The following is a 15785-nucleotide window of genomic DNA, read 5'->3' on the forward strand; positions in this document are numbered from 1 at the left end:
GTATGTCACTTCAACTCTAAATCACAGTAAAGCAAAAAAGAATACAATAATTTAACTATGTGATCCACAAAACAAACGTTAGAACTGAACATCGTGTACAAACTTTAGATTGATGTATAGTATTCAAATTTTAATTATACTACCATCTAGTAATTTAAATGTTTATGTGGTCTGTTTGTAGCTCTAAACTTTCAGTTTTCAAACTGACACTGAGAATGAGTTCAAGGCTATTCAGTCAAAGATTGTACGTCTACGAGCAGAAATTTCAGGAGCCATTGATCATGGGGATCCTACTCATGTGGTAGATGAGAATGATTTATCCTTGAAGAGATTAGGGGAATTGAAGGAGCATCTTAATGATCTTCAGACAGAAAAGGTAGCTTTAAAATTTGCTTTCCCAGGTTGCTTAGCTGTAATTCTTAAATTAATTGTATTTTTTGTTCAGAATGGAAGGCTGCAAAAAATTGACATCCACAAGTAAAATATTTAGACAACTCAATGTTCAATAAAAACTATCTTTGTTCCAAATTGTAAGTCGTTCTACAATTATATGAATTACCAGGGCATAGGGAAACACATCAGACATCTATTTTTCTCATAATGGGAAGTAACATGTACAAGGTTTAGGACGAACCGCAACAACTGATGCAGCTAGACAAGGGCGTTCTCGTGGATCCTTGTTGTATATAAGGGGGCAAAGTACCAAATCAGCAAAGATAAGAAACCTAAAAGGTAACTGTAACCACAATATGCTCAATAGATAATTGTGAACCAAAGTATATATGAAGGTTGTAGTAAAGAATACTTACAAAGATAACTATCGGGCTATCTCGCAATCCACCAAAGTTCTGTAAACATTCCACAGTGAGCAAGAAAGACAGAAATAATAATATTTGCTTGATCAATAAAAAACTCAATGTTCAATAAAAACTCAATGTTCAATAAAAAACTATCTTTGTAGCTCTAAACTTTCAGTTTTCAAACTGACACTGAGAAAAATTTTATCTATTCAGTCAGAGAAGCTTGGGGGCACATTAATGGAACATCAGCTTCACTATCCCATCGGTCAGCGTCTCTGGCTTCGTGACGAAACCCTGCGTCAACACCACAGTCCAGGATTTATTGTAACGCCTTGCCCTTAGAGCTGACCCTGCACCTTGCACTCGGCTGACGTCCATGTGCGTTCGACAAGCTCCCTAGTGTAAGTGTAGTTCTCATTCCATTGTAATGGTGAATAAGTTTCTGAGAACATGTTTGTTAAGGATACCATTACAATAAATTCAGTATAGGTACTTGAACATGTACACATTTTAACTCGACCAAAAAAAAGCATCATGTAATTAAGGAGGGGTGGGGCGAGACAGTATCTTTATAAGCCAAACCCCTCAATGAAGTCACTCGGCATGCCATATGGGTAGAGCAAAATAACAAGCTAGTAAAGCATGCCCTGCTCATCCAATAGGCTAAAAGAAACACACAATTGAAATGATATTAGAGTTTAGGATCAATAGGCCAGCAAGCCTTAGGAATTACCGTTTTTTTTGTTAGTGAAGAAAAAAATAATTCAAAGCAATTTTTCTTTTATGAGTCGTAACAGCAAAGAGGCGAGCAATTCACTCAATTAGGGAAGAAACAGGGGGCCGTACCTTTTACAAGATCTTGAGCTCCTTGTAAGCTCTTCACGGTGAACACCACACCATAGTTCAACCGCTGGCTTGCGCCGCGTCCATGGTCTGTTTCACGGTGAGCGAGAGCAGAGTCTGCACGCTCCGACCCTGACCACCACATCGGTCGACCGGGAGCGCCCATGAAGCATACTTCCCTTTTACATAAATGAAAATGAGATAGTGCATGTGTAATTAATAATTTCAGAGGAAAATGCTGAAATCAAGCTAACCTCTGCTTGGCTGATTGTTGTTAACAAGGTAGTTGCCCATGTGACTTGCTGACATGTTTACTTAGATAGTCGGATCAACATTTCCAATATCATGACCAAAAGAAATGTTGTACATCCCATGAGCAGAACTGGGTACTTGGAGGGACAATGATCAGTTTAAAACTGGGACAATGATCAGATCTAGAATTGGGACAATGATCAGTATACCTATAAGTAGGTCTACAAAACGAAATCTGCCTTCGGTTCAAAACTGAATAAGGTTTAACTTGGGCCTATTGAAAATATACAAGCTCCATGTCACTTATGTTAAGGATAACAGAAACAAGTTAGCGACGCAAACTGCTTGGTTCATATCCATCAGGTGGTCATAATGGATAGTTGCCATATGACAGGAGTCAGATATTTAATCAAACATGATGCTGCGACCAATCGTCAAATGTTGTTGTGGCACATTTCAAACAACATTAACACTGAATTGGCAGAACTACCCAGACAATATAAAAACACACAAATATTTAATTCTTCATAAGGAAAACATTATAGTATAAACCTGGTATATGATTTGCATGCACCGGCTCCAAAACTCAACCCTTCTCCCATTCACTATTTCTTCATAATAGGTGACCATTATATATCACTGCAGCAGCAACTTAATCAGCATGAATTTCACTATTATTAGACTGAGAGGAAGGTGCATAGCAACATTACCTGTTTGTCTCTGCCAGTAGATTTACCAAACTCTCCAACTGCTTCTGCTGGATTCACAAGTCCAGGTACCAATGTAGAAACAAAACCAAGTTAGTTCCTCCCTAACTTTGTGCTGCTGCTTGTTCACACATCTTCACGCGAGCGCACGGTTGTGAGCCAGTAACCAGTTAATGTTGTTTTTAGTAGCATTAATGCGTGGTTAATGGGGCAAATGAACGAATGTCGAGACATTAAGAAGATTGAGGTAATTGAAAGCAAATTGATGCATGTACTTACTATTTCAGAAAAAGGCAGCTCATGAGTCTGACCTCCTAATAAGAATGCAAGTTTCGTTTTAGGATAATGCATCACTGCATCTGCCTACTCCAGAACATAGTTGTTAGGCGCTCACCATCACGCCCTAAGTGGTATCTTCCACCCTTTATATAGAGCTAGATATCTAGGTCGATTATGATAACCCACATCTATAGTACTTACCTACAAATGTAAGATAAAACATTAATATGCAAGCAATCATGGTATTGACAAAAATAGTTTACAAATATTCGTACCTTGTAGTTGACGAGGAAACTCCTTTTCATTAACCCCCATATCAAACAAACATATAATAATGTCAAATAAGATAGCAAATATGAGATTTTATACAAACACAAGTAATAGTACAATAATACATAACCATCATCAAATGAGATAGCAGATACAATGATCCATTGAGTCTCACATAAAGAAATGAAAGGAACAAGAAACAAATAAGTCTCACACAACGAGATAAAAAACAAACATGTAGAACTCATATCACATCCATGGCCCTCTATAATTGCCATACTTGGTTATGTATTTCCCTGAAAGCCAGTTGAATCTATGTTCGGTAAAAAAGGTCATGAACATCTCTTTTTGGGTCAGTTTGACAAATAATTCAGTTGTAATGAAGTGCTCGTTACTACCATAGGTGGCACCACAAGCAAGCACATGTTTCATCACTTCATCAATGGAAATTTTTCCTTTTTTGCAGCATAAGAATTAGTTGAAACAGACATAGATGTAACTGCTTATTGAACGATGATTAGTGTTGTCCCTGTTTTCTGTTTTCTGCTTCTTGCCTTTATTTTGATTGAACCTTGGCGTTGGCGGTCTCTTGTCATTTGGACTGACCGGTGAAACTTCACATTCATTGGTGTCACCATCTTCTTGTGTCACAATTGATTGCCTCGTGTGGTGTACCTCCTTGTTCAGCAATGGTGAAAGCAGTGGCCATATGAGGAGACCAGTGATCAACACCAATACTTGTGATGCTGCCAAAACATATTTCTAGTTCCTCCATATTTTGAAGTTCCCACAACTTGGAATGTCCTGTAAAAGAGCAACATGTGGTGCACGAATTACAAGAAATCAGAAATGTACATGACATAAATAGAAAAGAAAGCAATAACTCAACACTTATAACTTCAGCTTTTTTCCACCACCTGCCAGCCATATCGATGGTTCCTTTTGTAGAGCACCCACCAGTACATGTCTTCCTCATCAACTTCTTCCATGCCTTGAATTCTTTCAACCTGTCCCATTTGTTCTTTATTTGTGTCTTGGTTGCCACAATATGGACCATGTCTTTCAATCCTTTTTCAACCTCGGCATAACCAACCAAGTCAAACAACTGTTTGGATGATTCTCTACTTGTTCGGCAAATAGTTTACAAATTTCTCGAGCGTTCTCAGCATTCCAATTAATTTCAGTCATCTATAACAGCTTACGAGAAAGAAAATAAAGGGATCATATATATAGAAATTTAAAGTTGCAGTTAGGCACAACACAGGTTGCTGACTAAATTTAATGCAGTGCAGTGCTTATTACTATTTTTGAGGTGGACTGTCACCTGGAACTGGACATAGAGGTAAGCCAAAATACTCGGGATACTATGCAGACCACGCCTTTTTGTTCTATAAAAAAATAATTCAGTTTATTCCTATTACTACAAAAAATAATCCAGTTTGTTCTAAATAGCAGTAAGCATGATGTGGATGTACCAATTAATTCTTCATTAATCCAATGCAGACCACATCATTTTTAGCACTATAATTAATTCAACATCTTGCAGAACACGACTTCCAGAAACAAATGAAGAGAACAGAACCTAATCCAATCCAACCGCACATCCACCCATAATCCAATTACACAGCAATCCAATCCAATCCATTACCCAATTACACAGCCACCCATTACCCATAATCTAGTCAAATCTGATCGATTGATCCAGCGCACACATGAACCCAATGAGAAGAATGAAGGGAAGCATCAGGTACCTTGCTGCCAGGAATGCCGTCAGGGAGAATAGCAGATGGGGTTGCAGACGAGGGTGCCTCTCGGTCGTCGATGTTCCGCGCGGCCGCTCGCCCTTCTCTATCTTCCGCCGCCAACAACCGCGAGATGGTGAGCGAAGCTCCCAACAACCGCGGACGTGAGGCGCTCGCCCGAATCATCCCGGATATCGCTCCCGTCTCTCTGCCTCGCATGAACTTGTGTATCTGGATCAGGGCGGTTGAGGGAGAGAGAAGGGGGAGATAGAGGCGTGAGCATGAGCGCGCTCGTCGGCGTTCCCGTATCCACCATGCGCGCTCGTCGGCGTTCCCGTATCCACCATGCGCGCTCGGGTAACCAGATCGGGGCGGTTGAGGGAGAGGGGTGAGAGAGATGGTGGCGTGGGGAGGAGAGCGCTAGGAAGGGTTTCAGACGATGGATGGGAGTGCCGTCGGTGGAGTATGGGCCGCCCCAAACCGGCTGGAGTATGGGCCGCACCAAAAATTCAGCCCAGAACGCCTGCACTATTGTTGTATTGTCTTGCAAAAAAACTTAGTACCATACTGTCTAGTAAAGGAGACATAGAGCAGCTTATAAGCGTTGGCTCGGACTCAACAATAAGAACTCTAATGTTGAACTATATTGTGTTTGATAGCTGAATGGTCAGTTTAAATAAACTCGTGCGGACGTGAAATTTTTTGCTGGATAATGACCCACATGCAGGAGGCGAGGCGTGTAGATGGCAGAACCAGGGCAGGGCAGAACACATCCGTGGCAGAACATGTCAGAGGCAGACTACTATTGCTTACTTAATAAGTAGTAGAGATTCCTCAGCAGAAAACATCTTTTATAGGAGTATTTATGAACTGTTATAATGAAATAATAGATGGTTCTTCAAAATTTCAAAATATAAAGAAGAAACTTTACTCTAAGGACTGATCTAATTACCAAGAAATCGGAGAGGGTCTATGAGAAGGAATTCTTTTATTATTTAAAATTTAATAGCAGATAATTACTTCTCTATGCATCATATCTAATTTTTTGGTTACCTCGTCCATGATGTAGCAAGAGTGAAGAAGAGACTTCCGTTATCTTACACGTGAAAGTACGGGATAGCTTTACAACAATTTTTTTACTCAGGCCGTGATCTCTACTTGATTAAAAAGTGGCGTCAAATTGAAAAGGTTAGATACCGTTTAGTCTGAGGAATTAAAGATTAGTCTCCTTATTTTAGTTTTATTTAGTCTTTAAATTATTAAATGATGAGATTAAAACAGGGACTAAACTGTTTTAGTCTCTAGTCCCTCATTGAATGACTAAAAAGGATTAAATCTTATTAATTTTACCTTTTACCTATCATTTATTTCGGTTACACTAATTGCCGTATAATGCTAAGAGAAATTTTGGTTTTCTTATGTTTATCAAACAAGGTAAAGAATAAACTTTAGTTCCTAGACAAAGAAACCAAACAGTCCCTTAGTTCAATTAAAAATACAGAAATCCACGAAATGCTGCAATTATATCCCCGTTGTAGCTATCCAATTTCTGCGATTACATTTTCTAAATATAGACTAGTTTGGCTAACTGGAGTGTGGCTAACTGCCTACGGCTATGTTTGGCGTCCAGCTCGCTACCTCCATCCAGCTTCTCGCACTCGAACAGATACGGCACGTTGTCCTCTGCGTTCTCTTTGGTATCATTCATCTCGATGATATGGATCATCTTCTCACAGATCGACGATCGAACTGGTCCTTCCGACACGTCATATTCCGAGCCTAGCCCAAGAAGCCCGATGCATTCGTCTTGGAACTCTTCATTGGTGGACGACCAGATTAGCCCAGCGATTGATTCTGCAAGGTCAGGAACATATTCACGCGATCAGGGCGATCAGATATCTGATCATCCGATTAGTCGGCGATTAATCGCGCCTAATCGTCCGATTAGGAACTATCAGCCTGGTTGGCTGGATTGAAATTTCGGCCCAGTGGCCCACTTCACTTACCCAGCGGCCCAGTCCAGGTTCCTTTTTCCCAATTCCCACCACGTGAGCAGAAGCAGCACAACCAAGAGCCAACAGAGCAACGCCCAGGCACAAACGACACGAACCAGGCAACCAGCTGCCGAGGGAGGAACCCTAGCGGAACAGGTGACGGCGGCGCGCTACCGGTGACGGGGGATACGGCGGCATCGTCCCCCTCGGCCCCTCCTCCATCCCCGGCGCGGCGGCGCCAGCAGCCGGCCTGCAGGTACGGTCTCCAGAATCCAGATTCAGAGCTTAGCTTGTCCCTGTTTTCTGGTGTGCTCTGTTGTACCGTAGCATGTAGTTATGGGCGTATGGCTGTTGGCCTGTTGCTGCCCATGTCCATGTTTGTTGGTTTTCAGTTTTACTTAGATGCTGAAAGCCTGAAACCTTCCAGTGATTATTTGCTTCATGTTGTAGTATGGCTGTTGGCCTGTTGCTGCCCATGTCCATGGGCGTATCACGTATGGCTGTTTGCCTTGTTGAAAGCCTGAACCTGAAGCCTACATAAAAAAAAGCACTGTCAATTCTACTGGATTAGTTTTTTTAGCGGAAAAGCATGTGAGTCAAAGATGCAACAACTAAAGGCTGAAGGGATTAAGGATAGGTAAAATCTGAGATCACATTAGAGTAGACAATGAGACATTGAACCTGCAAAGGAGCATTGAAAATTAAAGTGTGTGAAATACTACACTTCGGACTTAAGGAAAGATAACAGTTCAGTTATACTTACTGCTGCTTTTATCACTTGTATCTGCATAGATTAAGAGAAAAAAAAATCAACTCAGTCAATATTGGAGCCAACAACACAAAAAGGACATACTTAATTGTGCAAAATTGACACTTAATTCTACTGTATTTGCCAATAAATTCTACAGATCTCTACCATAAGATCATTATTAGGATTCTAATACTGATATGTTGAGAAATCATATGTTGATATAATTCTCATTGATTCCATGTGTCTGGAGACAGTTGCTCATTGATTAAACATTAAAGATTAAAAAGGTTAAAACTAAATTAGTTCATATAAAGCATTGTTCCTGGGTAGATGGAATGAAGGATAAGATATGTACAAACAGTTATAACTAGGATTTAACATGGGTTTAAAAACATATTGCGTGGCATATCTATTTGGAAGCTAAAGGGAGAGAACACTCATGGTGCCAGTTTATCTTGATGGTATCATCACTCATTTTAATCAACTTAAAATTCTCTAGATTCACCAATTATTTTTGGAGTGCCAATTTAGACACAATAAGGACCAGTACCTTTTCTTCTAGGTGAAAGATGATGGTAACAGATTATTTCGCAGTGGAAAATTAACATCTCGTAATTTTAAAACAAGCATCAAACTAATTTCCCTTTTTCAGTCAAATGTTAACAGATGATTTTGTAATGAACAAACTTTAGTTAGCCTCCATAGTCCATACATGCAATTTCTAGTCTAAGCACATCAAAAAGATGAAACAATGTGATACTTCCAGATGCATGGCAAACAAATCCTGATGGAAGATGATAGAAGTCGCAGAAAAGCTGTTTACAATAGCTAACATTGGAAATTCTGACCATCCTTTTGGCCTTTCGCTAAATTTAAGCATATAAATAGATATGGCAAAAAACCTTTCTGAAGAAGCCAACCAACCATAATATAAAATCATCAACATCTGCATCATTTGAGAGACAAAGGCAGACTTCAGTTCCACTGTGTTGAGAAACAAATCCAAGATTTAATCAATCAAGGTATTCATTTGGTTACATCAAACTAACAACAGACAGCCTACCTGAATCGTGCATGATTTCTGTATGTGGTAGCCAGCTTGCTCAATCTTGCACTTGATATCTCTTCTTGAAGATTAATTCGATAACGATAAATGGCTTCATCATTGATTCCTACAGATATAGGCAAGAAATCATCAATGACTATTCACAATATCACAAATGAAACAAAAACAACCTTCTCAGATGCATTTTTGCCATTTGCATGCATTGCAATATGCAATTGATAGAGACTATGGTAGCGACTTGTACACCCAAAACAATGTGCTCAACTGCTAATAATTCCTTCATCTAAATAGATATAAGTAGGTAGTAGAAACTATGATGTACTATTCTACTGTATAATTCTTTGTGTTTTGCCATTTAGCACTTGCAAAGTAAGAGAAAATGTAAACAAAACTACACTACAAAAGAAGAAAACAGACAAAGAGAAAGAGGAAAAAAAGCATGAATAACAAATGAAAGTAGTGAGGAAATCAAGATAAGAGCAAATTTGAGAGAATCATGGTGAGAGTCCGAACATAGAATGCTCCCATCTTTATATGATTCAATATATCTGTTTGTTACCATCGCTATCAAGTTCCACAGTTTTTTGTCAGATGAATTCTCAAGATACCAACTTGCTCTGTTGAGAAGAGGACCAGCACAACCAAGCAAGCAATTTCGAATAGCTAAAACTAATGAACTCCTAGCAAAGTCAGTACTTCTCATCAATCGGTATCCATAAGACCATAACACAAACAGAACACTGAAGTATACCATGCAGTGAAACAGAAAACGTACCAGTAGTTGTGATTAAGAGTGTGCCATCTGCAAGCAGATAGAAACCACATAAGACAGAGGAAGATGAACAGAAAACAATAACTATTCCATTTCTGTTGTCCAAGTCATTGTCAAACCAAAGTTGGTAGTGTCAGTGAAGAACATTTGACCACCTTACCATCAGACAACCTTTAATTCCGGATGTATTAATATTATTATAAACAAATTTGACCACCTTACCATCAGAAAACTTAAAGGTGACTACTCATCGTTTGAAAAAAAAAACTAGACCAACCTAGGATGAACTATGTGGCTTTATCTTAACATTAAGAAGAAAACATGCGACCAAATTTGCCTGACTTAACCTGGGTGTTTTGGACATACATCCACACCAACAAATCCAACTTCCTACTAGTAACTGAGATGTTTTTTCAAGCATCAGAACCGAACTTTTTAAGGCAATCTGGAAGAGCAGGGGAGCATCACAATATCACATACCCCATTTCTCTACTGGAGTCTCACGCGCCAGGGCATCAAGCTCCAGGAACTCCTTCCAGTTTGCTCCCCACCCACGTATCCGAAACTGTGACAGTCCACCAAATGTTTAAGCAGTAAACTAATGTTAGAAGCCCTAGAGGGCGATGTAATAATAATCAGGATTAAGGATGGAGCACCGCCGCAGGCTATGTTACCTGAGACGCGCAGCGGCAAGGAGCCTGGTGGGTTCAGCGGGAGTTTTTTGCTATTATAGTATTGGTTTTATTAGGCTTCTCTCTTTTAGTACTTCTAATTTAATCTTCTCTGAAATAGTATTCATATTTTGATCTATCCTTTAAAATAGTATTTTAACCTTTTTTAATCATTTTTCTTTTTTTCTTATTTCTCACTATCTAAATCGATCATAATCCCCTCTCTCTTTGTTCTCTCACTCTCCAACCCGCGACTGAACACGTCGTCCATGCGAGCGCCCAGTCATCTACCTGCTACGCTTCTGGGCTCCTCGTGATTCACCTGCGCATCATCCGTGCCTAGAAAACCAGCCGCCGAAGCAGATAGATGAACCGATGAAGGCGGACGCTGTCGCAGGCTCGCGCCCCAGCCTCGGTTTGCGCATTGATCATTTCCTTTTTGTTTTGATTGATGAAGAATATTATGCCGTGCATACTTGTGTGCGCCAAGAGTTCGCCGTTGTCACTCGTTGCAGAGGGAAGAAAGGAATTATTTAATTTTTTTCTTTGCCTCTTGCGTACTTGTGCTACTACGACTAAACATGTTGGTGACGTACGACATGGCGCAACACATCCTACCATTTTAGTTCATATGATGCGGAGCAATCAGCTAGCTCGTCACACGGTCACCGCGGGAGATTTTGACAAGGTTCTTGCGGCTTTCAGATGCTGCAGCGTCTCGCGGGAGAGATTTTAAGCGGCATGTCTTTTGACGTGAATCGCCGGTTCGGAGAACAAATTTAGAGAGGATAACATGATCAATTTAGATAGTGAAAAACAAGATAAGAAAAGAATAATAGTTAAAAAGAGTTAGAATAATATTTTAAAGGATATGTCAACTTACGAATACTATTTGAAAGAAAATTAAATTGAAAATACAAAATACTTAAAAAGAGAAGCCTAACAAAACTAATACTATAATAGCAAAAAACTCGTTCGGCTGGGTGCTTGCGGGAGACCATAAGCGGATAAGCCGGCACGGTGACTCCGACATCCGGCAGCAGGGGCGGATCTGCAGCCCCGGTCGCGACCCAGTAAAAACGGCCCACGAAAAATAGGTCAGCTCAGCCCCAACGCGGTATCCACGGTCCAGCCGCCGCTCGGCCCCTCGCGACACGGCGATAGGGCTCTCCATCGCGGGTGTAGCGGTGCTCCATCACGTCGCGGACGCGGCATCTCGGTTCTCGGGCGCGGCACGGCTCGCCATCACGGGGCGTGGCACGGTAGCACGCGCTCGGTGCTCCGGCCTCCGTAGTCCACTCCGGACCCGCTTGGTCGCTCGTAGCAGCTCGCCAGCTCCTGCTTTTGCTGCTCCGACCGGCATCCATGGTCCGTGGAGGCAGGAAGCCTGGGCGGGGGGCACTGTCGCGCTGCTATGCTGCTAAACCTGAACCGCCTGACGGTGTGAAGGTGAAGAGTAAATAAACCGTGTGCTACTTATGCCTACTGTGCGTGCTAGTGCTAGTGCTAGGTATTGGTATTGGTATTGGGGAACGTATCTGGTGCAAACCAATCCATCCGTGTAACCGTGTAAACTTTTAATGTGAACCACATGATGTTGATTCAAGGGGGCATGCGGGGAGAGTGGGAGGGGGATTTGAAAAAGTGTGATTAACAGCGGGTGGTTAAGTGTAAAATTATCCACGCCCCTGTGTCCCTTGATCAACATCATGTGGCCCAGATTAGAAGTTTGCATGGTTGCACATAGGAGTTGGTTTGCACCAGATATGTTCCCTTGGTACTGTGCCACTTTGATTTGATTATTTCTTCGATAACTTAACAGTCCCATGTTTAGTAGGTTATTTGATAAAATTAATTTTTGTGCCCTTCTCTGCTATGAACATCATCAAGACTGAAAGAAGAAACACAATGGATGAATAACAACATTCTATGCTATATTGAGCGGGATATGTTTGTAGATATTAAATATGAATTTTTTAAGCATTTTCAAGGTTTAATAACTTGAAAGATAGATTTACCTCGCAACAACATCAACTCATCACTCATAAACGATAATGTATTGATTATGTATTTCTAGAATTTGTATTGACTTGTTTTGGGCTACATATCTCTTGAATGTTTAAATTATATCTTGCTGTTTGTGTCATATTAAACTAGAATCTTTTTGTTTGGTTTAAATTTTTTATAGTCCTAGCTTATTAGCCCCTCCCTTGGATCAATCCTGGATCCGCCACTGACCCTCAGCGCTTCACCACCGCCCAGTACACCAGCTGAAAACGAGGCGCGGAAAACTTTTCGTTAGAGTATCTCCAACAATGCCTCAAACTAGTGCCTCAAATTGAAATATGGGGCTCTACACAGGAAAAACCACTCCAACAGTGCCTCATTTCATAAAATTTTGTCAAAAAACTATAAGGCACCCTCTCAAGTGCCTCAAATATACTACACCGTAGTAGGCTGTCCTATAATCTAGATTTGGAGCTTTACTGTTGGAGCGGGATGTTTTGTTGATGCCCTAAATTCTATAAAATATACTTATTTTTAAATTATAGGGTATTTTTATAGGTCACGTTGTTGGAGATGCTGTTAGGAGGTGTAGTTTGGAGTTGGGATCGGAAATGGGAGGGGCGCGGGTCAGAGAGGATTACGAAGTGGAGCAACTTCCGGTGGGGGGACGAGGTGGACGCCATGGTGAGGTTGAGGGAGAAACCCAGGTGCTAGGCCAGCGGAGCAGTTTGCGGATCACTGAGCCTGTCGTCTGTCGACCGTCTCAGCGCGCCCCAATCTGAGTATCTGACCGAGGGGACGGATAACCAGGATGGGCCGTGAATGTCTCAACGAATTGAGGTAAAGCCCAATACAGGGAAGGTTGGCCCAGTTCATTTGGTCCTATCGAGCTCGGCAGGTGGAGGGGAGGGATCTGCTGCTAAAATCCAACTGAGAGGTCGTGTAATGCAAAATTTCCCCTCCCTCTGGTAGTCTGGGACCTGGGTGACCTGAAACCCTAGCTTCGCTGCCAGTGGACGGAGTGCCGGAGCCTACCGGCGTCGCTCCACGTGGTCGGACCACCACGCATCCTCCTCGTTGCGGGTGGCGGCGTTCGTTCCTTAGTGAGCCAGAGCCAGGCGGATTGGACTGGCGAAAGGAAGGCGAGACGAGCTGGTGAGTGGTGAACAACAGGTACATCCCCTCCTGGAGCCATGTAGTCAATGTGTTGTATCAGGGAGAATTCTGATGCTACCTCACCACCTGAAGGAGAAGTACTGCTACTCTTGTGCAAGCAAGTTTTTTTTCAGAACCGTGTAGCTGCGCTTGAGACTGTGAAGATTGTGTATGTCACTTTAAGATATATACAGTGTACAATATGGTGATGGTTGTGTTCTTCTAAGCAATTTACTGGCATAATAATAAAAAAACTATTGACATTAGTTTTTCAGCTTTATAATGGATCCCAACATGAAGCAGCTTCAAGAGGCTCTGGTTGATATTGAGACTGATGCAGAAAAAGTTCTTCTGGCTAGACATCAGGTTCATATGTGCTAATTTGCTATTGGATTCTTGTTCATACCAGATGACAATCCCAATATTAATCTTCTGATTTGTTGATCTCTGTTACCATCAGTTGGTGGAAAATGATAAGATAAGAAATGGTAACAGGGAGGCTCTGACAGCCCTTCGGAAACAAGCTAGGACGTCCAAGACTAGCGTGCCATCTCCCTTTGAGGTCATAATGAAAGAGATGGAAGGAAGCTCTGGCAAGCAGCTGATAAAGGAGATATGCCCAACTTGTGGAGATCATGACCCCAAGGAACATACTTGGCTAATGTTTCCTGGATCAGATATGTTTTCTCGTGTTCCATTTCATGTGGCACACACTGTTGTGGAAAAAGGTATGTTCCAGAACCTTGCTGATGATAATCAGTGCATTTGAAGTAGTTACATGGACCAAGCCTCTTCTGTTGATTTTAAAATTAAGATTCAGGTAGATCATGCTTTGGTTGTAGCTCTTGCATTTTCTTTATAGCTTTTTTTGCATGCAAAGTTGCAAACTTTTATTGTGAGTGTGTTTAGCAGGACTGGATGTAAAGAAGTCTGTGTGCTGACACTTGGTTCTTTTTGTTTACTGACGTTCCCTTCTGTCATTCAAAATGTCTTCATTTTTGTAAGATAAGATTCCAAGAAAAATCTGTTGAAATGTATGCTTTACTTTCTCTGCAAAAGGAAGCTCGTGTAGCAATTTGGCCCGACTACTTTATAGTCAGGCAGTTCCTCGAGAAATACAGATGAGTAGCTAACATTTGTTTATTTCATTTTTTGATGGTGTAGACCAAGAACGCCTGGATTTGGATACCAAGAAACTGCAAAGCTTTGTCAAGGAGAAATCACTTGTGATTGCGGAGAAAGGCGCCCTAGCAGGCAGATTCGGTGCTGACACTGTAAAATCTTTGGTCAGCCTTACAGACACAACTAAATCAACACGGGAGGGCGGGGAGGTGAAGTACCAGTTTTGTTGAGTCGTCAACTGTTCAGCCACAATATATTTCTTGGATATCCGGTGTTTGTTCGGTATATCCCCTGCCGGAAGGGATTGAAGGGGATTGGTGTTGTTTAACTCAATTACCTGCAGTCCACACCAAACTGAACAAGGCTATATGTATAGATTTTCTTTGCTTTTGTTTGGAACAAAATTTTGCATGGTTGTTAGCAATTGCGAAAAAATTGTTCTCGATTGATGTGTGTATTCTTATTTGCTGTGAGATTGTGGCATAGTCAGTGTGTAGTTCCTGATGATGAGCTGGGTGTAGTCAAAGGTTCTCAATCTGTAGTAGTCATGTTTGAAACTGAAGTAAAGGTGGGTGGCGTATGAATTTATTCATTCAGCTATTCCCTCTGTCCCAGAATAGTTGATGTTTTAGGGTTGTACATATGAATTTATAAGTATAAAAATGATGTGGCGCATTGAAAACAAGGAGAAATACAGATATATTGGGAAAAAAAAGATGTGAGCCCGGATCCCCTTGTATTCAAAACTGATACTTGAGTTCATGCTAAAGCTGATACTTGAGTTCATGCTAAGGCTTGTTATTCAAAACTGATACTTGAGTTCATGCTAAAGCTTGCTGGGAGAGTGAGCCCTTTCTGAAGGTGCTAGTTTGATTGCGAGTTGCGATAGCTAGATGGAGCTGTAAGTTTATGTACATTAGGGGAAGGTAATCTGACGCCAAATGGATTCTGCGATCAGGAATTTTCGTTATTCCGGGGGGAACGGACAGGAAAATTCTCTGATCAGCTACTCGACTTCCGTCCTGATTCCTGAGCCCTCCCCGCTTTGAGAAGTGCCGCTGTGTTTATGGAATAGATGTATCTCGTTGCTCTGTATTGCTTGTGTACTCTACAGATCGTCCCTAATAATTTTGCCATTGTTATTGTTGTAAAATCTTTTGGAACGAGTGTGACAAGTGCCACTGAAATCTGTCTACCGATCTTAGTCCCCCATGGTGCGAGATTTCTTTTCCTGTTTCTATTTCTTTTTGTGAAAATAAACTAATCCCTGTGAATTATTTTATAATTTCTGTAAAATCCTGCGTTTAACTTATCAAGTATATCATAAGGGTAGTTTTCATAATGAATTAGTAGT

At 41.2% G+C, this 15785-nt stretch overlaps 1 protein-coding gene and 1 long non-coding RNA gene across 4 annotated transcripts; one reads left to right on the top strand and one right to left on the bottom strand.

Moving 5' to 3' along the window:
- Window positions 1–2896: 2896 nt before the first annotated feature.
- On the bottom strand, window positions 2897–5259 carry LOC103629577 (uncharacterized). The gene is made up of 4 exons (XR_002748633.1): window positions 4903–5259; window positions 4069–4219; window positions 3157–3955; window positions 2897–3082 (listed from the first exon to the last, which is right to left on the bottom strand). It is a non-coding gene; the product is annotated as an uncharacterized lncRNA (long non-coding RNA).
- Window positions 5260–6841: 1582 nt separating this feature from the next.
- On the top strand, window positions 6842–15031 carry LOC103629579 (uncharacterized). Of its 3 annotated transcripts, none has more exons than XM_008650656.2 (4): window positions 6842–7143; window positions 13585–13675; window positions 13770–14037; window positions 14474–15031. In XM_008650656.2, the coding sequence occupies exons 2-4, from the start codon at window positions 13592–13594 to the stop codon at window positions 14659–14661; spliced, it is 540 nt and encodes a 179-aa protein (XP_008648878.1). In that variant the 5' UTR covers window positions 6842–7143; window positions 13585–13591; the 3' UTR covers window positions 14662–15031. The 3 variants fall into 3 exon arrangements, with proteins under 3 accessions (XP_008648878.1, XP_035815884.1, XP_008648877.1); XM_035959991.1 differs by having other exon boundaries at window positions 6935–10562; XM_008650655.1 differs by having other exon boundaries at window positions 6935–7143; window positions 13577–13675.
- Window positions 15032–15785: the final 754 nt, after the last annotated feature.

The sequence above is a fragment of the Zea mays genome, chromosome 6 (genome assembly GCF_902167145.1).
Source record: "Zea mays cultivar B73 chromosome 6, Zm-B73-REFERENCE-NAM-5.0, whole genome shotgun sequence".
In the NCBI taxonomy this organism is placed as follows: domain Eukaryota; kingdom Viridiplantae; phylum Streptophyta; class Magnoliopsida; order Poales; family Poaceae; genus Zea; species Zea mays.

Excerpts from the sequence above, each read along its gene's own strand:
- LOC103629579 (XM_008650656.2), top strand. The coding sequence starts at position 13,592 with ATGGATCCCAACATGAAGCAGCTTCAAGAGGCTCTGGTTGATATTGAG. Across the intron at positions 13,676-13,769 it reads TTCTTCTGGCTAGACATCAG|TTGGTGGAAAATGATAAGAT; the intron begins GTTCATATGTGC and ends TGTTACCATCAG. Across the intron at positions 14,038-14,473 it reads ACACACTGTTGTGGAAAAAG|ACCAAGAACGCCTGGATTTG; the intron begins GTATGTTCCAGA and ends TTGATGGTGTAG.